Here is a 25,371-nt window from a genome sequence, read left to right on the forward strand (position 1 = left end):
ACACAAAGCAAGATTCATATACTTAAGGGGCTCTAAGCCTGCCTGTCCTTGCTGTAGAGTAATACTGATGGAAAAAGAAGACCCGGGGGGCGGGGGGGGTGGGGGGGCGGACCTGAGGACACGGTATTTTTTTTGCTGAGTTTGGTTTTGGTTTTCTCCAAGCATCACAGCAATACTTACTTACAGTAGACTGTCTGGAGATATAAAGGCACAAAGAAACAAGTGGTTGCTCCACTTCCGAAAGATAACTACCATTACTATTTTGGCATATTTTCTCCCAGTCTTCTCTCTATGCCTGTCTTATTCAATAATATTAAAAAATCCTACTGTATTTATAGAACTTCATCCTGGGTGTTTTTGGCATTTCATCTGATGTCTTGTGCCACAAGCTCCTTAGAAACATCGTTTCTCATGGCTGCACAAAGTTTCACAGTGTAGGTGTCCTGTAACTACCTTAACCACAGTGACAGTGTTGAACTCTGGTTGTTTCCAATTTTCCCTCGTTACAATAACACTGTACCGAGTATCTTGATACATATACTCCTGTTTACATTTCAAGCTATTTCATTAAGACAAGGTAACCATTGTATTCTTAGATGTTTTAAAATGTAAATTGGTACCACACCCCTGCTTAGTCTTTTAGTGACTTCTCATTGCCCTGGATTAAAATCCAATCTCTTAAGGCATGTCTACGGTCTACACAATTCTCTACATGACATGATCCTTCCTACTTCTTCTCCTATCTCCATTGTTCCCAACACTCACTAAACTAGAGCCTCGCTGGCTTCCTTTCTGTTCATATAAACCAAGCTTGTTCCCACCTTAAGGTCTTCCTCAGTCTGGAACATATAGTCCCAACCACCACATGCTATTTCCTTCTCCCCCTCAGTTTCTGAGCTGAAGAGAGGCCTTCCTTGGCCACCCTTTTAAATGCAGCTCACCCCAAACAAAACCTGAAATTACTCGTTTGTTTTCTTGTTTATTGTCTGCCACTCCTGCTAGACTTTAACCTCTGCAATTTTAAAGCACCCAGTAGGTATTCAAGAAATGCTTACTCGATAAATGCTTATTCACTGAATGGATGGACAGACAGAATCTCAGAACTGGAACACCTTAGTTATGAACATCTATGGATATCTACTGCCAAAATGTACTCCTACTCGTGATAGGTGACGGTGGCTGGCCAAAACCTAGCCAGCATTAGACAGCTTCACTTTGAACATTTTTGCAATTTGACAGATGAGCAAAAACAGCTTGCTGTTTTCATTGGCATTAGTGGCATTATTATTGAGATTTGCATTTTCCAAATACGTATTAACCCCTTCATTTTATTTTCTGCAACGTGTCTTGTGTGTATTTTTCTCCTGGGATCTTAGAGTTTTGTCTTTAGACAAGAAAAGAAATTCTCCCCTTTCCTTTCTTGATCCCTTAGCTGATGAAACTAAGACAAGGCAAAAGGCTGCAGAAACTGACTGGGAAACACTCACATCATACATATGAAACGGTATCTGGTAACATCAACTTAATTCATGTGCTCATCTGTACTATTCACCATGTATACTGGGTTGAATAGTATCCCCCACCCACCCGCCCACCCCACCGACAACACACACAAATTCATGTCCACTGGAACCTCAGAATGTGACTTTATTGGAAGTAGGGTAAGTAGTTAGGATTAGGTCACACCATATTAGGGTAGGCCCAAAATCCAGTGACTGGTGATTGAGAGCTTTCAGAGGGAGCATAGCCCTGTGACACCTGATTTTGACTTCAAGCCTACAGAACCATGAGAGAGTACACTTCCACCATCATAAGCCACCCCAGTCTATAATACTTTCTTACAACAGCCCTAAAAATTCAATACACCGTGTAAACTTCATAAAGTTACCGAAAAGATAAAAACCTGAGATTCAAACATGCCCGTAAGGCTTACTTGCAATGCATGAATCCTTACTTGATAAATCCACAGGAACACACTCTACTGTGATGTTCAGCTGCCCAGGAATAATCTGCAGTTTGGTCTTCTCTGGCCTAGGTGCAAAATAAGAGTATTTTACAGTTACAGCTATGATTACTAAATGCACTGGTTACTCTCTCACCAAACTTCCAAAGGCCTCCAAATCCAACTGCCCCAAAGCATTCGGTTTCTCCCATATATGACCCACGTTCATCATTTTAGTAGATTATAATTCATCTATTACGTTGACTTACTGCAGTAACTCCACACACTTACTTCTTGTATTCTGAGAGCAACTTGAGAATGTCCTCATTTGAAAGCTTGCTACTGTCTTGTTTATAAAAAGGAGAAAATCTCCCATCCAGATCCAGTGAGCCTTGAGTATCTTTGAAAATGGGTCTAAAACAGCAAGAGAAGAGGGTTTTTTTTTTTTTCTTAATACTAAAGTACTGACAATTTAACACACAAGATTAGTCCTGGGAGGATAAAATGGTGAAACTTTGGAAACTAGGTTGGCACTTCTCACGAAGGTAAGCATACACATCCCCTCTGATCCTGCAATTCTACTCGTAGGCATGTTTCCACATTAATGTTCGGGGCAGATTTATTTGTTATAGCCCCAAACTGCAAACAACTCAGCTATTCATCAACAGTGAATGTATAAACCAATGGTATAGGCATACAACAGAATACTACTCAAAATGAATGACTGACACATACAGCAATACAGACGAATCTCGAAAATGGACTGAGCACAAGAAACCAAATGCGAGAGCGCATGCTGCGCGATTCCATGTGCGTCAAGGTCTGTAACAGATCAAAGTCATCTTCAGTGGTAACAAGGAGACTGGCGGTGGCTGTCCGGGTAGGGGTCAGGAGAGCCGAGTAGTCAGGGGCAGGAGGAAACTTTCTGGAGTGAGAGGCATGTTCTGTATCTGGGCTGGGATGGTAGTTACATGACTATAGACGTTTGTGAAAATTCATCAAATCAGTCATATAAAACATGTGCATTCTAATCAAAGGTAAAATATATCTCAACAAAAGTTCACTGAAGTTAAATGAGATCTTTAAGATCAATTTACACAGAGTCTGCAGTATTTATGTGGAGTTTCCGACGTGAATTTGAATGATTCTCTCCCCCTCCCCTCCTCCCATTTTCAAGCAGCTATTTTACTGCTAAAATAGGAAGTAATGTGTAAGCACCTAACACAATGGAAGCAGCTACAGCCAGAAACGCAGTTCTCCCAGGCAAGCTTCTTACAGTGGTTACACATTAACCATTCCTACTTCTGAGCATACCTCTTTCATTTTCAGTAACCAGGTTTGCGAGACAACTTTTAAATATCCCAGCCAGGCCTTCGCAGAGTGAGTTCCTGCTACTGGTGATACCCAAAACAATTTAGGAAGGAAGAGACGGCTTCATTCCTCATCTGAACTGGGTATCAAAGTACCTTAATAAGGTACACATTCAAGTACTTAGACCCCTGCCTTGTACAGAATTAGCACGTAAGAGCAGTAAATAATAACAACCGTGGCAGCAACTGACTTTCCAGGCTGGAGCATCACTAAGTTTGCTGGTATCTGTAAGCTATGGTTCACCTTCTACAATGCCAAAACATATCAACCTCTGCTACTCTTTGCCATTCACCTCACCTTTTTATCAGCCTGCAAAACAAGGACAACGTGCCTTTTCATCTACCAACATACAATGCATGTTGAGAACTTCCAAAAAATGAAAATGACAGAAGAGCTAATTAACTTGCAATCTCCCTGCCTTATGCTACTCCCCAACACCCATTGAACATAACTGATTGAATTCCCCAGAACGTGATGCCCTTTCCCCAGAAGTTCCAGTGAGCTAGCTGTACAGGCCTTGCCACAAACAAGCCAGTGAACCTGTATTTCAAGGGGGCATAATAAGCAAGAAACACACTTTAAGTTATCACTCTGTGTTGACTGGCAAGACTTGGGGGAAAAAAATAATGTAACCTAAGGGATGTGGTGGATAACACGTCACCAGGAAGGAAGAGAGTCTACTAATTGTACACTTGCACTTAACAACAGCATTCTTGGCCTTCTAGTTTTTCATACATTTTCCAGAATCATTCTAGGATGGGTTTTCGAAGCGTAAACCAGGCCGACTCTGAAACAGTGGGCACACTGCACATAATTCACTAGGAGTTTCTGGTTTTCTGGAAAAAACTTCCATCACTTCAGCAAATAAGCTCTGCTTTAAAATGCAATAAAAATACGTGGTGTCAGCCCAATCAGTAACCCAACCCAAAGACAATTTCCCTGAAGCAAGACACGAAGAAATGAAGAGGGTCTTTGATGCACAGCACGCTCTGAGAGAAAGAACCCTTATACCCTGTTGGGGACTGAACGCTTCTGGCCCCCACCACCAAAGTTCCTACGTTGAAATCGAATCCCCAAGGGGATGGTACTAAGAGGTGGGGCCTTTGGGGGGTGCTTAGTTTGTGAGAGTGGAACCCTCACACGTGAGATGAGTGCCCTTTTAGGAGGCCAGAGAGCTAGCTCACTTCCTTCTCACCAAGCAAGGACACAAGAAGCCAGCTATCTGAAACCTGGAACAGAGTCCTCACCGAACCCGACTGTGCTGGCACCTTGATCTCTGACTTCCAGCCTCCAGATTTGTGAAAAATAAATGTTTGTTGTCTAAGCCACCCAGTGTACTACAGTTTGTTACAGCAGCCCGAACAGACTGCTATCATAGGCACCCCCCAAGTGTCCCGTGGCATAACTGGCTTGTCGGAAACAGACTGCTGAATGCTGCTGGCAAGGACAACAGCCCTCAATTCCACCTATGAGTGTGAGCAGAAGAGTCAGGATTATATCTATACAAACCTGGCAGCCCAAGCAAAGGGCATTCTGTATTGTCCAAGGCGGCTACACACTTGCTTAGCTGTCCTGTACACCTTCTGGGCTGTCTAGGGTCAGAAAAGAAGAACATTTGCTTATAGATGTTCAAACTACCAGGGACTCACCCAGAAAAATTAATTCCCCACCTTACTGATAGGCAACGTCAAAATCTAGAAAAACAAAAGAGAGACAGCTACAAGTAAAACACAGTATGCATCAGTTACCCACTTCCCAAGCACAAAGTGTTTCTTGAAGGTTTTGTGTTTTTCATCAACAGAGCCTTCATCAAGATACCAGGAAGCAGACAAAACAGATGTAGGGCACACTTCATACCAAAGACCTCTACTGGGAAAATGTTAAGCTGTTTTAACGTGTATTTCCTTTCATCCATGAGAAAACAGACACGCATCATTCTTGGGAGAAGTTTGCTGTAGATACAGCTGACCTTTTTTACGCCCAAGATAAAAGCCAAATGACCAAGAGTCAATGCAGTGAGTTTAGTGTGGGCAAGAGCTGCTGTCTGAGCAGGCACGGACAAGTGCCAAAGGAGATTAACCGCCTATAGAGTCTAAACAGGCTGTGAAATGCTGCTGGATGCGTATCCCTAGGGACACACAATACTAGAGGCTTTTATCTATATTGTTGAGACTGTTTTCTCCCCCAAAAGTAGTCACGTGTCTCCCCAGCATCTTCCACTTCATAAACACTATTTGGATACACAGCCAAATGCCACGTACAACAGACTGACTCTTCCTAAGACTCAGCAGCTGGAGAGCTGCTAATGAACTGTGCCAGGAGCGCTGTCCCTCTCCGGGCCTCAGTCTACCCATTTATAAAATGAGAGGAGAGGATTAGATCAATCGTTCCCAAAAGTTCGGGTTTCCTGACCCAGAAATTTGGATGATCATTCAGGTTGCTGACTCTTAAGGGTTGCCCTTTGAAGAAGACATTATAGACAGGAAAAGAATCCCTATTATTGAATATGCCAGCGCTTTGTGAGCGACAGGTGTAACGCTGAGAAAGTAGGAAGGACAGAAATCGCAGAATGAGGGATCACCCTTTGAACTGGATACACTGAGCTTCATGATCGTTCACTATCTTCTCTTTTCTCATTTTATCACAGGAGTACATCTGAGTACAGACCGGCATTTGGGAACTACAGGACTGAGTCATCTTTTCTCTTCCAGCTCTGACATTCTAGGGCTTGTACGTAGGGCTGGGAGTAAAGAGAGGGGCTATTGCCAAGGATACGGTGTCAACGAGCAGATGTCGCCTAAAAGCCTTTAGCTCTTATTTTGATAAGCCGGCAGAAATCAAAATGTCATGTAAACAGAACATAAACGAGAAGGGGAAGAAAAGACATACCCAAGCTTCAGCATGCATACTAGCAGAGTATACAGTATTTCCAGAATATGCTGCATGCTGAGTAAGTTTGTTTAAAAAGGTTATTGACAATACCATTTAAATATCAGGGAGAGACAAATTCCTTATTAAGCTGAAATGTTCACAAACGATCTTCATAAATACCTTTGCTGGGTCTGAATTTTTGATGTAGGGCTCTGCACAGTGTGTAATGTTTCCCTGGAGCACCTTTTCAATTCTTGCAACTAGGAAAATTTCAGGATGTGGATTTGTCACTGAGAAAATTCCCTGGAAAACAAATCCTTCCATTATTTAGCCTTTTCTTTGTCACATCATGATACAGTTGTTTGGTTTATGATTCCTGGTAGCATGTTTAGCATAGAATGCTGATAATTCAACACAGGATCATGTCCCAAGACCCTGGAATTAGACAGCATTTTCTTTCATGCAGTTTTCAAAGCTCCTGATGTTCCTTTTCAAAGTGGATTTTCTATTTGGTCACCAGCTTCAGATCTATGAGTCCCCAAATGCAGCTGTCACCATTGCTGCTTAGCCTCTCGCATTTGGCTGTGTTTGCAGGGTGCATGCATTCTTAGACCTAATTAATGTAATGCGCACTGTTTGGCTCAATTGGCATGTGGGAAAACAGAGTGCACTGCTCAGGTGGAACGGGATATGTATTTTTTAAATGTAGCTGCAGGAAACTCCAGAGCAATTCACTCACATTCAGTTAATACTAATGGTAGCTAAGAAGGAAGAAAATACTTTACTGCTCTGCATAACATAAAAACTAAGTCATCCCTATAGGAAATACTCCTTCGTTTTCTGTAAAAGCCCTGACGCTTTCAATGGAAAAGTAGGGGAGACAAAGGACTGAAAGCTCACTTTGTTCCCACACACTTTATTTCAGGGTACCGATTTAGACACAACCCAAGTCACGGGAGTTTTTTTCTGAATGCCTACAGGACCACCGTGTCATCAGCCCCTGTCCAGTTCAGCTCCTCCCCAATAGTCTGTTAGTTGGTTCTATCTGTTGTTTAAAGGAGCTCCCCACATATGAATTCAAGTGGAAAAATCCATCATTGGGACTCTACCAAGTTTTGTTTTTCTACTTGGTGTAGTACCAATTGTGTTGAGATAGTACATGCCGGTTTTCAAAGCATTTCAGACACATTATCTCGTCTGTTCCGGATAGAAGCCTCTGAAGGAGACAGGAAGGAATTGCATGGATTAAATCAAGTAATGTCCATGAGGTACCTGGATATTACCGGAGTGGCCCGAAGCATCTCAAGGTCACGGAACTCGATTTCCGGTACTGTGAGGTGGAGCCGTGGGCGGCGGAAAGTGTGCTGAGCAGCACACCTTGAGTGTGATCTCATCCTTCATGATTGTCACCTAACTCTGCTGGATGACTTTTGGGCATTATCTGACTTGGTCTTCATAAAACCCACTGAATGCAGGTACTACATACACTATACCCATTTTACAGAATAAGAAACCGAGGCTTAGAGAGGTTTCGGCAGCAGTAAGTGGGTGAAGAAAACTGGAGCCAGGGCTTCTGGGCTACACAGCCCATGCTCTACTTACTGCCTCTCAGCATTGAGGCCCACGCAGCCACCTCACACAGTGAGGCTGGATGAGAACAGTAATACCGAGTATTGCTGCAGCTAGTGTTCCCTGAGCACCTATTTTCCCCCATTCCCAGTACCCTGGTGATCTCCCCACACTGAAGCCAACAATTTTCAGGAAGCTGACAACTGACGAGAGCAAGCTGCTTTCGTTTGTTCATCTGTGATCATGGTTACTGCTGCTCCTACCAGCAGTTGTCCTGAGCAGACGCCACGGGCCTGGGGCAGCGCCAAGCACCGGGCTGGCACACCTTGGCGCAGGCTCACGGTAGCCCAGGGCACACCTGAGGACGCCGATGCACAGAGAGGTTCGAGGTTCGCTTTTTAACGGACCAGGGCTTCCAGTGCAGGGGGACACTCTCTGGGGCTGTCTGGCCTCCTGTCCCAGCAGCTCCTAGCCCTCTCCCTCCCCCAGAATACGGAAGCAGAGCCAGAGAGCACCCACGAAGCCTGTGTGGGCTGGGAGTCTGGCCCTCCAGGACAAGGCCTCTGACCCAGACCTTTTTTCTCACCAGCCCCCCACAATGGGGGGCTCTTATCCACTTCACGGCCCTCTCTCCCCCCTCTAAGGAATGGTTCAGGTCCCCCCCACTCCAGTCCCCAGCACTTACACAGCCCCCAGGGCATGGCAGGAAGGGGCACAGTCGGGGGACACTCCACACCCTTTCACCACCCCAGCCACTGCTGCCCTCAGCGGGGAACCCACAGAGCCACAGGGAGGTGGACTCCCAGGAGTCGGCGGCTTCCCCAAAACCCCAATCCAACGTCTGATCATGGGGGCCAGTGGGGGTCTGAGTTCTGCCAGTGTATCTGCAATGAAACTGCCAGGCAGTGAAGAGTAAAATGAATGGTCACAGTAGCTGTCTGGTGTCCGGGAGGCAGAACGACTCAATGGACCCAACTTTCTCCTGCTGTTCCTGTGGCCACCCTGTTGCTTCTCGGGAAGCCCCTGGAATGAAACACCCCAAGGCATGGATGGGGAGTGCCTACAATGGCCTCAAAACTCACTGTGCGCTAAGCCCTGGGAGCTGCCACTTCCTATAGATAACACTGCCACTTAAAGAGCCTTGCTGGAAGGGACGGGCCTGCCAGACAGCCCTTTGTGGAAATGCTGGGAAGCTAGGCCATTTCTCCCTCTCTAGGGTGACATGGGAGCAGTACACACAGGGGCAAAAACCTGGGCTGTGGAGACTGCCAGACCTAGGTTCAGCTCCTGTTCCCCATCGTATTAGCTCTGTGACCTCAGGCAAGCCACCTGACTGCTCTGTGCCTATTTCCTCATCCATAAAATGGGGACAGTGACAGTACCTACACCTACTTCACTACGGTGTTGTGAGAATTGTAACTTCACTCAGATAAAGGGCCTAGAGGAACACAATGGGAGAAATAAGTGCTTAAATTGTTACTAAAGAGCTGAGATTAGTATTCAGATCTGCTAATAACCCTCAGTCTCTCTCCACCATAGTACTTCCTCCTCATCCTAAATGGGAAGAAGTTGAGGGAGAAAAAAAAAACTTCTTTAAAATAAAATTCTCAACTACTTGAAATAAATGACCACTTCCCGGTATCTTGAGTCTATTTGAAAAAGGGTGCAAAATGGTAAAGTTGTGGGAGGCCACAACCCAGCATTCTCACCTTTCCAGCCCTCATCTATTCCTCTGAGGCCTCTCTCCAGCCCCACACCTTCTATGCAGTCCTGAGTGAACTCCCAACCGCTGACCCCTCCTCACGTTCCAAACTCCTCCACTATCATTGTGCTATGTACTTCCTTACTTGATTACACATTCTGCCTCACACTGGTAACTGAGGTCCTTCCTTCCAAGCAGACCTAAGCTTCAAATCCTGCCTTTACCACTACTGGCTACATACGGTGGGCAGCTGACTTCACCTCTCTCACATGCAGTTTCCTCATCCGCAAAACAGCAACAACTACACGATTTCACAAGGCTATGACAATCACACGAGACACCGATGGAAAATTCCGGCATACGGAAGCTATTCAGCAAAGGTTGATTTTTCTTCCTGACCTAGATTACAAGTGGGATGACACCTGAATTCACAATTTAAACTTCTTGCCCTGAACACAAAGCTGAGTCCATGGAAGTAAGACAGTAAATGCACCATGGCTTAAAAGGACTTACTTGATATTGTGTGAGAAATTTTAAACCAAAAATTTCAATAGCAGGTTCTCAAATACTTACAATAAATACTGTACTTGCTCAATCTCTGTTGGAAGCAAAGACCGTCATAACGGAATGTTCACGTATGTGACGATAGGCTGAGTAACAAACAAAGGGGCCCTAATGGGGGAAAAGCTACCACAGATCCATAGCCCAAAGAAGGTGTGACGACACAAGTTAAACTCTTCCAGTACCATGCGGCAACCTGTATCAATGAGCCTAATCTTGAACCCTGAAAACCCCAATGCTTGGAATTCACTCTAAGGAGGTAATTCAACAAAGGAGCTAATAACATATATGTGCAGGGATGTTCAATGGAGCATTATTTAGGATATCCAAAGATTAGAAAGATCCTGACTAGCTAAATCAATGGAATACCATATTAGCCTTTAATAAGAATGTAATGGATCCAGAGACATTGACACAGGATGAACACGACGTTACATGAATATAGTCGATACAAAACAGCATGAACATGACAGTTTCTGTAAGAGTATACATACTGTACATGTGTTTATATATACACAGCAGAGATGTCTAGAAAGATGTTCACCAAAATGTTAATGATTATCAGCTACAAGACGTGATTTTTAATTTCTTCTTTATGTTTTCTGTATTGTTTGAATTTTCTACATAGTAGTGTATTTACCTTTATAATCAGAAGAAAAGAGGAATGTTTTTATTTCGGGAAAAACAAATCTCACAGTGTGAGCTGCTTTGTTCCCATCTGCCTCTTCCCACTTTCATTCTTTGCCACACTCCAGTTTCCCTTCAGTTGCCAAACTCTAGAAGGCAGACCGTCAATTCGGCTCTGCCCATCCTCTTATGGCCTCCAGCCTGGCCAGAGGTCAAAAGGCCAGGACCTGTTAGGCTCCTTCTAAAGGGGATTCTTTGCCTCAGACAGGGCTGAAGAAAGCAGCATTTCAGCTGTGACACAGCAGTTCCCTCCCTTTGCTTTTCAGCCAGAACTCCTTTTATAAAGAGCCTCTATGTGTCATTAAAACTACCTACTCATAATGGAAATGGGAATTAGGGATGAGAGGTTATTGTGGGGTCAGTTCTGTCTTCAAAGAGGTGAGCCTTTCAGGCTCCTTTTCCCCTGCTCAGAAGTATGCATTTTGGTGTGGGGGGGGGGGGGGGGGGGGGGGTGAGGTGTGTGTGTGTGTGTGTGTGTGTATGTGTGTGTGTGTGTGGAGGGGGGTGGAGGGGGTGGTGGTGGTGGTATGGTGGGGTGTGTGTGTGTGTGGAGGGGGGGTTGGTGGTGGTGGTGGTATGGTGGGGGGGTGGGGTGCGTGCGTGTGTGTGTGTGTGTGTGTGTGTGTGTGTGTGTGGAGGGGGGGTGGGGGTGGTGGTGGTGGTGGTGGTATCTGTTATCTGCATTCCATCGCACAAAATACTTCCTTTGAGACTCACATTATGGCCCCACTGAAAATGTCACATCACCACTGTATGACTAGCATTATTTGCTGGTTTCCATTTCTGCCCTCCAACTTCAGTCGCCAGTAAAACACCTATACCGAGACCTACAAGAGGTGGAATGCCCCTGAAAACACCGGCCTGAAACTGGCATAATCCTAGGGTGCTTCTGGTTCTTATTTTGAATATATCACCAACGCTAAAAGATCATCGCTTACCTGCTTTATGTAGCGTAAGTGAGATTCAGCAATTCCATGAATGACAGACTCAGGTGAGGAACCTTTTGTATTTCCATCACTGGCCGGTTGGGTTGAAGCACCCCACAGCATCTCACGGACAGATGGGGGGTTCAGGTCTATGTGGAAGTCAGCCGAAATCTTACAATTGTTCTTTACATCGAATAAGGCAAGACTGATAAAAAACGGTTCAACCTGGGGAGGAAAATATCATTTTTAAACTAAGACTTTTTTTAGGGGCGATGGGAGGAGGGGCACAAATTACAAAACAGCTTCTCTTGTTCCTCAAGTTTCTGTGATTACAGTTCTTTCCTGAGTTCAGCATTTAGCTAAAATTGCGTTACAGCTCATCTGCATATAAGAAGAACATTCTAAAATAACAAGACTATCAACTTTTAACTTCTGTTAAATTTTACAAGTTGTAAATTTGTTTTGAATGAACAGAAATCAGAAGGCACATTTAAGGAACATCAACTGTGACATGAATACAATTCAATTCTCCATACGTTTACTGAGATTACCTAAAAATAATGCCAATGCTCTAGAGTAGAAATACATCTTCCCTGCTGTTATGATACAGCTTACTGGATTTATACATCTCATAAGAGCTAATATCAGTCAACATCAAATTACTTGACAAAAGCTTTGCCCCATCAGCAGTTCTGGAAGACATGATTCCTCTCTACAGATGGCATTTGAAAGCTGGTCACAAAGAGAAATTTCATGCCAGATGGCATAGAGACTAACCCTGTACACACAGCGAGTCTGCTCGTACATTTCAGCTACGTGGTGGAAAATAAAATCACTGTGGATACTGTTCAGAGATAAAACTAGGACCAAAAAATAAAGATGAACCTTTGGAGATTCTGTATTTCCAGTTTCAAGTACTTCCGAGCAATTCAAATGATCCACGACAGCTAATAATTAGAATTTTCTGTGCAGAACCAAACGAGTTCCCTCTGTGAGAACAGCGAGTGAGGCTAGCTTAACATCACAGCATCTGGACCCCCGCACGGCTTTGGTGCCTCTTTCCCATTGCTATGGGCCAGTTTCACAGAAGAAGTCAGATTCTCTCATAGGATTCACAAATTCTGAGGGTTTTCGGGGTCCTGGGGCTGTGTCCCTCTTAACGTTAAGAACCCACTCTAAGGCTCATGAAGCCTCTCAAGATGGAAACGCATTTATATTTTGGCAAAAGAAAGAGACGTGTATGGAAATGCTTCCATGCCAAATTCATTACAACATGTAGCAATGGAATTTTCATCCCAGAAGTTGGTTCTCAGCAGTAAAAAACAAGGGTGCTTCCTTAATGCACTGTTTTAAGGGAGGTGGAAGGTGAAGTCATACATACGTTCGTGGGTGGTCCCTTGGCATTGTCTCCAACTTGACCCAAGATATTGAATGTTAAATCATGGCAATTTACTTGGAAACGTTTATTGCACTTTTCCTCAAATGGCTTTATATCGGGTTCAATTCCTGAAAAGTCCAACCTCTACAAAACAGATTAATATGAATCACTGCGCCCCCAAAAAAACACAATTCATATTAACATAGACCTACAAGTCAAAACTCCAGAATCTAACAGTTTTCTGTCTATTCTTCATTTGAATGAACCTTTTCAATTTTTGCATTCAACAAGCTTTCGTGGAGCTCTTACACTAAAGTTCAAATACTGACAGAGAAATCCTAGAGGGAGATGATGAGACTCTGATCTCAGGCATTGGAAAAGTCACAAGTCTGCACGACGGTCTACAAAACCCTACACAGCATGACACCCTACCTACTTCCACTCCTCTCTGACCTCATATCCTACCACTCTTGCCTTCCCTGTTCTCTCCTCCAGCCACACTGGCTTCCTTGGCCATTTCTCCAGCATACCAAGTACACCCTCACCTCAGTGCCTTTGCACTTGCTGTTCTGCCAGGAACCTTCCTCCCCCAAGTAGATGCACGGCTTACTCCCTTCACTTCATTCAAGTCTCCAGTCAATTTGCATTTCCACAGAGAGACCTTAAGTTCCTATATAAAACTGCACACTCTGACAATTATACTTCTTTCCTTGATTTAGTTCCCTAACATTACTCTTTTTTGTATTTTCTTAGTTGTTCATGGTTCGTCTTCCCCAAAGATACATGTTCTAAGATGGTAGGAATTTTGTTTCTTTCACGAGCTGTGCGGGACGCAAAAGTGACATGAATGGATTTGGGAGGCATCAAAAACAACCCAATGGTCTCTAACTTGGATGATTTAGTAGAATGTAACATTACAAACTTAGCTGTGAAATACACATGAGGGTGAGTAGAGATGATGAGTTCAGTGTGGGATGTGTTGAGTCTGAGGTGATGGTAGTAAGCGGTTGGAAAAATAAGGTCTGGGTTCAAGATCTGCACTCTGGAGTCAGTGGCAGCGAGGCCGTGGAACAGGACAAGGCTGGAACCCTGGGGACCACCTACTTTTAAATGATGAACAGAGGGAGAGGTGTCTGCTTAGGGAACTGATAAACACTGAACTCAGGCTCTAACAGAGCTGGGGGATGTATCGGGCTGCCACACAGATTTTTTTTCTTAAAAAAAAATTTGAAATGGGGCATTACGATTAGCGTGTATAGTGTTGGGGGGTGGGGGGCACGGGAAGGGCTGTGCAACACAGAGAAGACAAGTAGTGATTCTACAGCATCTTACTATGTTGAAGGACAGTGACTGTGAACTTGGTGACAAGTAGTGATTTTACAGCATCTTACTATGTTGATGGACAGTGACTGTGAACGGGGATCTGGGGGGGACTTGGTGAAGGGGGGAGCCTAGTAAACATAATGTCCTTCATGTAATTGTAGATTAATGATACCAAAAAAGAAAAAAAATTGAAATAGCAATAAGTTAGTTTTAAAAAAAGATATTGGGAGTCAAGGAATTCCTCTCAGCAGGGGAGGAACCTTCCCCTCCACAAAGACACTCCTAGAATCCTCCTGAGCTCACACAACTCAGGCAATCTGAGTGCTTGTGTTCGTTCTGAGTAGACTTACATGCTGTTCACAAATGGGAGGAAAAGTAAAGATAGTGGGGCAACTTACTCTATTTCCGTTAAGACCAGAGACAGGGTAGACGGGAAGTGATTAGGTGAATCTGAGCAGAATATACTGCCAATATAGAAAACTCAAGCCAACAAACGCAAGAATTTCTCTCAATCGCTTAAGTTCTTCAAGCCAAAATAGGTGTTGTGCCTGCAGAGTCTCTGGTAATTACAGACATTCTGACATAGCCTGTATCACTGACAAGAATCCTCCTTAAAAGGGCCTGTGTAATATTCGTACCTGAAAGCATGATTTTTCCCCCCTCTGAGTCTATTCATCTACAAAGGCAATACAAATGTGTGGGACTAGACAGCTCCCTCTTGAATACTTATCTGTGGAGCGAGCGGAGACAAGTCACTGCCATGGAGATCAATTCTAATTTCTGCCCCTTTATCTGCTCTCCTCTCTATCTTACTCGGAGAGTGGAACGTGAAGAGAACTGGACGAAACCGCCCCAGGCCCCGTATCCTTTCCCTTCTGAGGCCTGCAAGGGCAGATATTGGGATGGACACATGGCCTTCGCCAGGAGCTCAGACTTGGGGCTATCTATCCCCGGCAGTCAGCCAGTGTTTTCTTTGCGCTCTAAGGTCCACGGTAGAAAACCTCTCTCTAAATGTCAAACTGTGGCCCAAAGAGAAGGGTGGTATCATCGGACGGCACATCACTTAGAAAAGGTCGTTGACACATACAGCATAGATTTCTTTGTGCTGAGACTGCCTTCCGTAACCTACCTTAAACTCAGTTTTTTGCCCTTCAAGTTTCATTGCAGCTGTGATTTTTTCTCTCACTACAGCTCACTGATAACTCAAACACAGTATCACTTCAGTTCCATGACCACAAAAACACTACACCACAAATTTCTTAAAGATGCTGGATTAAGTGTCAACCACAGTCAATTGGTTTCTTTGTATACAATGCAACAGCCTGAGGTGTTCCATTAAGAGCCCAGTCATTGGTGGGGGGAGAAGGGAGGGGGTGGAATCCAAGGCTCAGACTTGTTGGAAGGAGTAAATTTCTGACTGCCTCGGGACTGACATCCCCAGGGTCTGCTATATACTTTTTTTTAAAAATTACGTAAGTTACACAAACAAGATAATACTGCTATGGAAAAAAGACCAAACATTTAAAAAACTTTTCCCCAAATAATTTTATTTCTTATATAGTATTTTCACTAAGGAAAAATGTCTGTGTTCTTGATGCGCTGTATATATTTTCCATTTCAGACTAAAAAAAACTGTAATGAGAAAAACATGAAGCAAAGAGAAAAAAAATGAAATGTCTTCCCCCAATTTTTATATTTTTATATTTTCACTGAGACAAAAACTATAATGGTTATACAACACATACTTTTCTATTTCAAAATAAAAACCCGTAAGATTTTAATTAGAGGTCTCATGTAGAAAAAGTGAAAACAGAAAATCCACCTTTCCCTAAATAATTTCATTTTCTCCTGAGATACGTTACCATTAGGAAAAATGTTTGTAATATTTATATACTGTAGAATTTTTTGCTTTAGATGAATCAGCAATTTAATTAGAAAATGTCACGACATTAAACATTAACTGCATGTATCTTAGTACAAAGGGTGCCTAACTCTCATGGAAGAGGTTAAAATACTCATGCACGTGAATCTGCACTTCCCTGCACTGCTTTCCACTGAAAAGCCAGACATGAAAATTTTACCAGTTCTACAGACTTACATCAAAAATGGAAAATAAATCACACGTCTCATATGACCCGGGGTTCTTTACACTGCAGATACTCGCTGCTACTGGATCACAATTGCATTTAATGGGTTAAAACAGCACTGAAACCATCTTTAAGGGTTCTTTACCCATGTTGAGGGTTGAGATGAAGGGAAAAGAATATTGAGACCAGGCAAAAAAAACCAAACATGTTCAGTACCAAACTATCTATGTGCACGTGACAGTCATGAGTGCAGCTAGCTGTTAAGCTACCTGTTCAAAGTAAACGGACAAATACAAATGTTGCCCAGTGATGCTAAACATCAGTGATTTTATTCAACATTTCACAGCTACTGTGTATCTGAGTAAGTAATAATTCTAGGATTAGGATTATTTTAAGACATATCGTCAGTACCTGAACTTCCGAATCAAAAGAAAAGAGATTCTGTCTTCCATCTCCTCTACTGAGTTTGTTTAGCTGTTCAGTTTCTCTTCCATACTGAAATTTAAAAACACATACATATATATATGTATATACATACACACACACACACACACACACACAAACATTACTTCAATTCCTTCAAAATGGTATTAACTGCCATTTAAAAATCTAGTTTATTTGAAACTAGCAATTTGACACAGCTTCAAAAATACTCCTATTCTCCATTTCGATATACTTAAGAAAGATAAAGAATGCTTGCCGGGCGACAGTCACTATCACTACGACCCACGATAACTTACAGATCCGGTACCTATACTTTCTACGTGCCTCTGATAACACCAAGAATATTGTTCAACTCACAGTAATACAAAAAAGGAATCCAAGAGACTTTGGATACAGAAGCGAAATAAACAAGAGAGAAGGTACTGGAATATTATGTGCAATTCTCATTTCATTACATTAGCAAAAAACAAAATGGGCTGTACAGTCTAGAATGACAAAGACTCAAGAGGGGATACGTTAGCATCTGCACTATCATAATAAGTTTAGATCAGGGGATCATGAGTTTGTTCCTAAATTTTGGAAAATAGCTTTGAAGTTCAAATTAGAGAAGGGTAAATTTAAAGGAGAAAAAAGTAGCTTCTAAACTGGTGTACTTAGTAGTACAGCAAGAGCGATAGAGTAAAAACGTAAATAGGTTTAACAAGGATTTAAATGAATAAATGGCTTATAGCCTTCTAATCTATTACAGTATAGAGTCCACAGAGTAAAATATGTAACCTACTAAGACAAGTAGGACAATCACCTCCACATTTTTTTTTTTTTTTTTTTTTTTTTACTTTTCCTAGTTTAATAAAGGATCCTGTAAAGGATACGAATTAATAGCCAGACAAAGAGATACATAAGACAAGGTCCCAAATAAAGGAGTGTCTATCCTCACAGACTTCAGGGCCTGGCTCGGTGGCATATGGAGGTGGTCTGGTTCCCCACGCGTGGAAATTCTCTCTCGGACAGAGGAGTGGGATGCAAAAGGGCTCTACACTTTCAAAACTGGCTCACTTCCAACTGCAAAGGGCAGAGTGATTAACACAAATGATGTCTATTCACCAAAATCTTTACCTGATGAAATTATCTGTATACATATTCATACGTATTGGCATATATAGAATGTCTACATATTCTCTAATTTACATATAAAGAATATGATTAGGAAATCAACATGTACAAGTCATTAGATTGAATATTGTGTTCAATCTGCATCAACAGCCCCCTGAATGAAGAATAACTATTTTATAAATGACAAATAGTAATTAAACTGAGTAAGAAGTAACAGAAAAAATAAATAAAGTCATGAAAGTCTAGAAGTACTTCTTGGCCTCTGGGAAACAAGTTAAGATTTTCTCAACTGTTAGTTGGCACTCACAAGTCCAACTTTAGGAGTGTAAACCTCCGTTACAATCTCAACCTGTTTCAATACCTTGCTGTGGTTTTTAACTTAGAAGTCACATGGCCAAACGGAAGCCGGCATTAAAACTTTAATAGCTAATCCTGCTTTGCCTCACTTGGAGACAAGTTGCCATAAGAAAGATGTACCTTCATCAGTTCCGGATGCATGCTCCTTTCCAAACTGGCCATGATGTTCTCGGCTTTTCCTTGGCTGCTAGTTTCATCATCTGCAAATTCATTAAAAGCAGATGTTCCAAGCCATGCAGACCATTACCAATCACCTAAGAGGAATATCCTAACCATTAATCCCACCCCATCCTCTCCTACTAGATTTACTGCAAAGAATTTTGATCATGAAAGCATAAGGAAAACTTTAATGGGCTTTAGAAAATCTGCCATTCTGAAGTCCCTATCCGTTTCAGTCTGGTTATATTTCATGTGTCAGAGCCCATGAAGCATCAACTGAAAAAAAAAAAAAAATACATCAACCTGCATAGTCCTTTTTAATGAAGAAGTAGGTCAACCTTCAGGATTAAGAGTTCTACATTCACCCTACACAAAGGACATTCCTATGGACTTAAGATAAGGGCTTCACCTCAGTAATGATTTGTTTAAAAATTCTGACCTTGTGCTGTTTCTACCGTCTCTTTTTTCTCTTGCACTAAACTGTCCGTATTGATCTGAATAATCTTTTTCAAAGTTATCAACCATTCCTCCATTTCCTGCTCAGTTTCAGCAGCCAGATAATGGCTGTACTTATCTAACATCTTGAGTTCAAAAGCATGACGGCGCATTTTCGGGCACTAGAAAAAAAAAAAGAAAAGATGTGTTCAGTTAGTTTAGTTGCCCTTTTAATATTAGGTCTCTCGTTGGATTGTGTTTTAACCTCAGCTCAGCACATATGTCAATACTTCCATGAAAGAACTGCTTCTTTCAACAAGAAATAGAAATTCCAAGACGACAAATGACCATGTCAAACATTTTTATTCCCCTCAGTACTGAGCAGAGTGGTATATGCACAAAGTTGGCCTAAATTACTACCTGTTGGGTGAGCGTTACCATTCAGGGCCTTTTGACATCCTTCACATTTAGATAATCAAACTACCACCATGAAAATAAGCAAATGTTTTACTATTTCCACACTGCTTACAGTTTTCCTTGCATATCTACAGATTTCCAAAATCAGCCCTTAAAAACAAGCTTACATGTGACCTGAAATACATCTGGTCCTTGCTTTATATCACACCACAAAATGCAGTATCGATACCTAATTCACTTTACCATGCATAACATGAAATGCATCATAGCAGCATAAAAGATTGTAACTGGTTCACATTAAATGGTGGCTCTCACTAGAAAATATGCAAGTGGCCTATCCTGAAATACTAGCACATGAGAGAAAAAGAAAAACAGCCTCCTCCTTTCCTCAAACACAATGACACATTTTCATATTACCACCTTCTCTATCATGACAAAACAAATGATGCCCTCTCCCCCCCACTCCCAAATACCTCAGCATTCATTTCAAGAAAAGTTCATGAATCAATAATTGCCCACTGCATGGTCATTATTCAAGAAAGAACCACAGAAGTTCCTCCTTCTCCTCTTCAAATCATAGCAACTTATGCAATTAAACTGCTGCAGCAGCAAGTAATAGATTTATAGATTTTCAAATATTTGGGACGGAAGAATCATAAATAGGTAGAGAAAGCAAAGCCTGGGAACTATAAGGGAAGGTCAACACACTAGAGCTAACTGAGAAACTCTGAGAATTGGGTATGCCCTCTTTCTTCCGGTAAGACAAGAAATATATTATATATATAAAAAAAGAAGGCACCTTTCATTCACACGGATCTTTTTATTTTTAAGACTATTTTTCATTTGGTCCTCATGATGATCTCATTTGATAGAGTAAACAGGTATTGTTAATCCTACTTTATAGTTTTGAAAATTAAGATTCAGGTAAGCTGAGGGCGCCGAACTGATCTATCCGCTGCCTCCTAATTAGCCCACGGCTCCTTCTAGACAACCACGCCGCCCTGACTCTATAGTAATGGCTCCCACCTCTTGGTCAATCAACTTCCTATTAGATCACCTCTCTGCCTTCTGTTTCCAGCCCATCTTTGTTCACGCCCCCTCAGTAATGCAAATAAGGAAACATCTGTGAAGCCCTTACTGTGTACACACCACGGCTAATTATTACAGGGGACACAGACTCGAAAAGGACATCATCTCTATAACCCTAAAAGGAATGTGCAGAATTAACCACAAATTCAGAGTGTGATTCAGTTCTATGATAGGAAACAGCACAGAGGTAGCATTTGTTTCCATTCAGAGGGCCTGAGAGTGAGGAAGAAAACCGAACCCGCTTCATGCCGGAAGGCCCATTCGAGCTGAGTCTTACAAGATATGGCCCAAACAGGAACAGAAGGGGAAAGTCTATGACAAGCAGAGAAACCAAAATAAGGCAGGCACATACATGTGAAACTGTGGAATGCTTAGCCTAGTGCGACTAGAGCACAAAAAATGCGTGAGGGGATGTGTGAGGTTAGAGAGCAGGGTAAGGCTAAATCGCTGTGGGCCTGCAGTGCCATACGAAAAGCTTTCAGTCTCGCTCTGCAAGCCAATAAATCAAGAGCCAAAGGGTTTGCGTAGGCAAGTGAAGGACCTCATCTATGTCTTTGGAAGGTGCATAGGCATAGAACAACAAATCAGAAGTCAGGGAGGAAGGCAAGACTCTAGGCAAGAGAGAATAAAAGGGAAAATGGGAGGAGTGGCAGCAAGAATGGGGAGAAGGTACGAGATTTCAAGAGGCACTTTAGAGCCAGATACCCAAGGACCGTGAACACTTGACTGCTAGCACAAAACACAAACGGGGCACTGAAGACGATTCTGAGGTTCCTAGTACGAAAGTTTCTGGTGGGTGGAGATGCCATTAACCAAGACAGAAAAATGCTGAGGTTCCTGATAGTCAGCCAATAAACATCTTCGAGAAAGAAAAAGAAAGATTCTTTCTATAGCCCTACCTGAACAACGTCAATGCAGGCGTCCAAGTAGATGCAACCTTTAGATTCTTTTGAATTTTTCTCATCTTTATAGGAATTGAGAATATATGAACCATCAGGAAGTTGAGTTAAGTAAAAATACCGTCTCTTGAATACCTATGGTGGAGAAAAATCAGCAATAATTTATCTGCTACGTACACATTGCACTTCAATACTTTTCTTTGAACTGAAAACCTTGAAGGGCTCGCCACAGGCATTATATCTGGACAATCTTCAGACAACTCTCGAGAAGTCACCAGGAATTATAATTACTTGCATTTTCTTTTAAGATGGAGAATATGAAGTCAAGTGATTTACTCTCAGTTAAATATCTAGAGAAGTTTTAACACTTCAAAGTTTATAAAGCATTTTTCTATCCATTTCACTAAGGCATCCTTTTCCCATTTACATTGCAAACCGTGACAGGATTCTTACCATTTCATTCACTTCACCACAAATCCAAGCATGAATATAAAAATATATTCACACATACACACACACACTCCTCCATCGTTATGTTCACCGCTCACCTGCCCATACCATACTCACCTCTGCGTTCCAGTGCTCCTGCTTCTGCCAAGTCCAGCTTATATATAATACATTCACAGGGCAACACTGAGAATCAGTAGTTGCTGAACGCCCTGAATGCTGAGATTTGAGTCAATAGGCCCGATAGGTTTGTGCCATCCATTTGAAATGCAAGATTCACAAGTTAAGGAGTAGCTTGTTGCTACAATTCACAGCGAAACCCATTACTCCCATGGGGAAAAGGAGGAAAACAATCTGCTTCATTCACGCTGCCCCTTTATTCTCCCTTAAAGAGTCTTCGACCTGATGAAGCAGGTTTAAAAAGGCAGGGGGTTGGGATTCAGAGTTCCTATGAATCTCTGCTTCTTTCAATAAGCCACAAGCTACACGCTGTGTCAGGCACTTGTTCTATACAGTAAAATTCCCCAGGATGATGGATCTAAAATTTCAGGGTGGGAATGGGAATAGAGACTAGGAAAGCAACTCTTGGTTACTGAGAAAATACTTCCCTATGCTTCCTGCCTTACAGAAGTTGGCTTTAAGATTTCAGCAGGCCATTTTAAATCACCCATCCGATTACCTAGTATGATCTCTGACTCTTTCAGGAACTTTTAATTATGGGAAGAGTATTATTTGGCAAGATGTTTCTGGAAAACTACTTAACTTCTGGAAAAGTACATGAAATATCAAAAGTTTATCTCTCCATAATGTAGGCGAAATGCGAAAACGTTAAGGGGCATTTCTCTATAGGAAAAGCAGTAAAAAGAAATTATGTGCTTGTAACTATTTTTGACTTGTTTAAATATCAATGATTTTGGAATGAATGATAAAATATACCAGTGTAAGGAACGACCCAACAGGTTAGACTGGTAAATGCTATTGCTTTTATTTCAGGGAGTAGCCATGTGGGCTATATGCTATCAACAGAGGGAGTCCAAGCAAAAAAATGCCACTTTGTTTTTCAATGCCAATCAAGTAAACTGTTGCTACGTTCAGATGCAAAGGTATAGAAAGAGGGTGGGTGAGTGTGTGTGAGTGATCTCATACTATGAAAATACATATATATATTCTCATATTTGATTCACCTACATTTAAGTTTACTGGAGCTATAACTGAAGAAGTCTAGGTATCATATACAAGGAAAATGTTAATCATAATGGTGATTTTACATATATATATATTATATATATATATATATATGTTTTCTTATTTGCATGACAGTGGTTCACATCTGTTATTAAAATGGAACCAGAAGACCTAAAATCCCCTACTGAGTCAATTTCACGTGAACAAAACACCAGTTTTAAAAATCACAATAATTAAACATGACAAAAATTAAAATACTTTCCAAACAAAAATTAATTTGAAAAAATTACAACCAGATTAGAACCTGAACTATGATCCAATCTAAAACTCAAAAGTTTATAGATTCAGTGCTACAGTTTGTAGAATCCACTCACAGCATCTCTAGCCAGGAACAAAGAGAGGGCCAAAAGAAGGGGAAACACAGAGCAAAAACATTCATGGCACAGAGTCAAATTATACTCTGTGAAATTTTTTTCATGTACAGATGCCTCACCAAGCAGAGACATTGTGTGGCAGCCACCACTTCCAAGATCAGCAAAGCACATCATTACAAGTAGAGACGGAAAGGGATCTGAAATTACAGTAAGTTACTTCCTATAACATTGCAATTATGTCTAAATGTGACACTGAGGTAGGTAGTGCATGAATCTGGAAAGGCAGCATATGTGTGTAAGTTATATGACCTTGATTCTCGTCCAGCACCCCTGCTCACCAGCAGGGAAAGTGCCTTCAGAACTCTGCTTCTCTGTTTCCTCACATGTAAAATGATCTTACAGATCATCTGATCTGATCCCGCCGTTTCTTTTATGACCTACAAATATTTTACTGAAATTGAACAAATAACACAGCAGCCTTTCGAGGCTTGGAGTCGTCCTCCCCAAGTGATTTCCTACAGGCTAGAAGCACACAGTTTGTACCATAAGGAACTATTTTAAAAAATCATTTCCATTGAAATTAGACTCTGCCCCTGTAACAACAGATCTATAAGATCTCGAAGATGTCTTCTCATTCTAATGTTCTGTATGTTGGGTTTCAACATCTGGGAACATCAGTAGAACTGGAATCAGAACCCTATGACAGTGACAAAGAGAATCTTCTAAGGTGCCTCTCAAAGAAGAAAGGGACATCCTACATCTCTCATGTGGAACTAAAAGGGAGATCAGATACATGACTTCCCTGACATTTTTTTAGATTTCCAAGCTGTTGCTATCTAGGGTACAGGTCTACATTGTTGTTTTTCAATTTCAAAAAGAAGACAGCTATAGTTCAAAAAGAATTACGCCATGTACAACAGTGGTAATTACATCGTATCTTTCATCTGAAGGCCTCAAGTCCTTCACAACCAATAGCTAATTATTTTAACATCACTTGGGGATCAGCAGCCTTACCCACATTTTCCCTGACGTCAAACTGAGAGGCTAAGAGCTCCCTCGGGCACATCAGTAGGATGGGAATCAGAACCCTAGGACGGCGACAAAGAGAATCTTGCCCAAACCCTCCAATGGCTTCCCATCAAGGTTAGAGTAAGACCCCAAATCCTCACCACAGCCTGGGATGACGTCCGGGATCTGGCCTCACGTTACCTCTTGGACTTTCTAATGATGCTGCTCCAGCTACACTGGTTTAGTAAGCTCCTTTGGGCCTTTGCACTTTCTGTTCCCTTGGCCCGGAATCCTCTTCCCCCACATAGCCACTTAGTTCACTGTCTTACTTCCTTCAGGTCTTTGCCTGAATCTCACTTCCTCTGAGAGGCCTTCTGTGACCGCTCCCCACCCTCATCACGGCACCCCATTTTATCTTTCTCAGACCACAATCACTACTCACTGTTCAAACATACCTTATTCATCTATCTGTGTATTTGCTGTCTGTCTCTTTTAGATTGTTACCGTCCATGTCTCATTCACTGTTGTATCCCTAGTACCCAGAACAGTGCCCGGACTCAAGAAAACTTTATAAAACAAGTGATGAATGAATGAGTAATTCATTCTCCAGGTCAGACGGTCTAGCAGTTTCATCAAGAATGGTATTTCTCTGTAATGACTCTATTCCTCCTCCTCCTCCTCCTCCTCCTATTTTTTCCCCTACATGGTGAACACAGCTGAAAACTCCCCACCTTAGTGAGAAGCATGGATCCCGGTAAGTGGCCCACTCAGACCACCCAGAAGAATCAAACAGAGAGGAAGCAAGTCAAGGAGAGAATTCTCTGGGATCAGGTCCTGCCAAGTCTCCTGAAGGTCCTCAGCTGTCCAGAGGACAACGTTTTGAATATTTACTGCATGACCGTTTCTGGAGCAGGAACAAAGAAAGGCCTTTTGTCAACTCAGTTGAACCAAACATCGAAGGCAGGAAGCTTTGAGCACCTAATATCCTCAAATTAGGAGAGCCATGTATCATTTTATATAATAAATC

At 42.1% G+C, this 25,371-nt stretch overlaps 1 protein-coding gene across 1 annotated transcript in view; it reads right to left on the minus strand.

Moving 5' to 3' along the window:
* DOCK11 (dedicator of cytokinesis 11) overlaps positions 1 to 25,371 on the minus strand; it is a 168,240-nt gene that overhangs the window by 90,051 nt on the left and 52,818 nt on the right. Inside the window, 10 exon segments of the mRNA XM_073227341.1 lie at positions 1,955 to 2,031; positions 2,234 to 2,356; positions 4,823 to 4,905; positions 6,365 to 6,487; positions 11,642 to 11,854; positions 13,011 to 13,151; positions 16,829 to 16,912; positions 18,452 to 18,531; positions 18,930 to 19,107; positions 21,331 to 21,465. Coding sequence (XP_073083442.1) covers positions 1,955 to 2,031; positions 2,234 to 2,356; positions 4,823 to 4,905; positions 6,365 to 6,487; positions 11,642 to 11,854; positions 13,011 to 13,151; positions 16,829 to 16,912; positions 18,452 to 18,531; positions 18,930 to 19,107; positions 21,331 to 21,465 — 1,237 coding nt within the window.

This window comes from Manis javanica, chromosome X (assembly GCF_040802235.1).
Source record: "Manis javanica isolate MJ-LG chromosome X, MJ_LKY, whole genome shotgun sequence".
Taxonomy (NCBI): domain Eukaryota; kingdom Metazoa; phylum Chordata; class Mammalia; order Pholidota; family Manidae; genus Manis; species Manis javanica.